Genomic DNA, 1,372 nt, shown 5'->3' on the forward strand with positions numbered 1-1,372 from the left:
GATAGACAGCAGTAAGAAGAGAAACAGAATCTAAACAGGCAAGCTAGCAGTTGGCTTTGGGTGAATTCCAAAGCAGACCATGGAAAAGGAAACTGTTAAAATATTTTTTTGTACCTATGAAATGGAAACTGTTAAAATATTTTTTTGTATCTATATGCTGTAATCTTTCTTTAGATAATGCTTCTTTTTCAAATGTCATCTAGACTGTCTTTGCATGCATTTCCTTTCCTATATCTGCTCCTTCTCTTTCTCTCTCTTTTTCTGGAGGGAGTGTGTTTGCCACCACAGCTTGCCCCTTCCCTGTCTTGGGTGTGCCCTGTGTTTATCTTCTTGAACATTGTTTTCATGTGAAGTTCAAAGCTGTTCTTTCAACGTAACTAAGATTGTTGCTACCTGGAAATTCATTCAAGTTGTTACAAATTGCAAGATTTTCAAAGCTGATTACTATTGTGTTGTGTACATCTCAACTATTACAAATAATTCAGAAATGAACATGGGAAGACAGACTTACCCTTGAGATCTTCATTTCAATTTCCTTGAAAATGTACCAGGAAATGATATTGTTTGATATAAGATCATTTTTCATCTTTGAGAAGCTTTAATGCTATTATCCAAGAATATACAGAAGGGAAAAAATAGCCTTTTCAAGAAATGGTTTGGGGGCCATCATGAAGTGGATGTTTAAGGAGGACCACTCGCAGGAACACAGATACATGGAATCCTCGAAGATCAGAGTTAAGTACCCCAACAGAGTTCCAGTGATCTTGGAAAAAGTCTCAGGCTCTCAGATTGTTGACATTGACAAAAGGGAGTACCTGGTTCCATCTGACATCACTGTGGAACTGACATCAGTTCATGTGGATCACCAGGAAAAGGACCCAGCTTACTTCTGAAAAGGCAACCTTCCTGTTTGTGGACAAGACAGTCCCAGAGTCCAGCCTAACTATGGGACAGCTTTACCAGAAGGAAAAAGATGAAGATGGATTCTTGTATGTGGCCTACAGTGGAGAGAACACTTTTGGCTTCTGAGGACCATTGGCTAGGTTCACCATTCCTGCTTGTGTATCTTGTAAATAACTGACTGTTTTCAGTTACTCTACCAGAGCCCCTTCACATAGGCCTACTGGAGCATTTGTAACTGGATTTATTACTTAATATATTGGAAGGATTTATTTCCTTAGATTAGTAAAAACAAAAACAAACAAACAAAAAAGAAATGATTTGGGGGAAAATGGTCATCCACAGGTAGAATAAAATCAAACCTCTATCTTACACCACATAACAAAATCAACCAAGAGTACTTTAATGTACAACCTAAAGTTCTAAAGCTTTTAGAAGAAACAGTGGGGGAATTCTGGGCATTGGAATGACC

At 38.0% G+C, this 1,372-nt stretch overlaps 1 protein-coding gene across 1 annotated transcript; it reads left to right on the plus strand.

The window, feature by feature from the left end:
* The first annotated feature begins 668 nt into the window (after positions 1-668).
* Positions 669-1,032, plus strand: LOC127217024 (gamma-aminobutyric acid receptor-associated protein-like 2). Its single transcript, XM_051177883.1, is given in 2 exon segments — positions 669-842; positions 844-1,032. Coding segments are annotated over 2 exon segments (360 nt in total). The 3' UTR covers positions 1,030-1,032.
* The last annotated feature ends 340 nt before the right edge of the window (positions 1,033-1,372 follow it).

Source organism: Phodopus roborovskii, unplaced genomic scaffold (genome assembly GCF_943737965.1).
Source record: "Phodopus roborovskii unplaced genomic scaffold, PHOROB, whole genome shotgun sequence".
NCBI classification, from domain to species: Eukaryota; Metazoa; Chordata; class Mammalia; order Rodentia; family Cricetidae; genus Phodopus; species Phodopus roborovskii.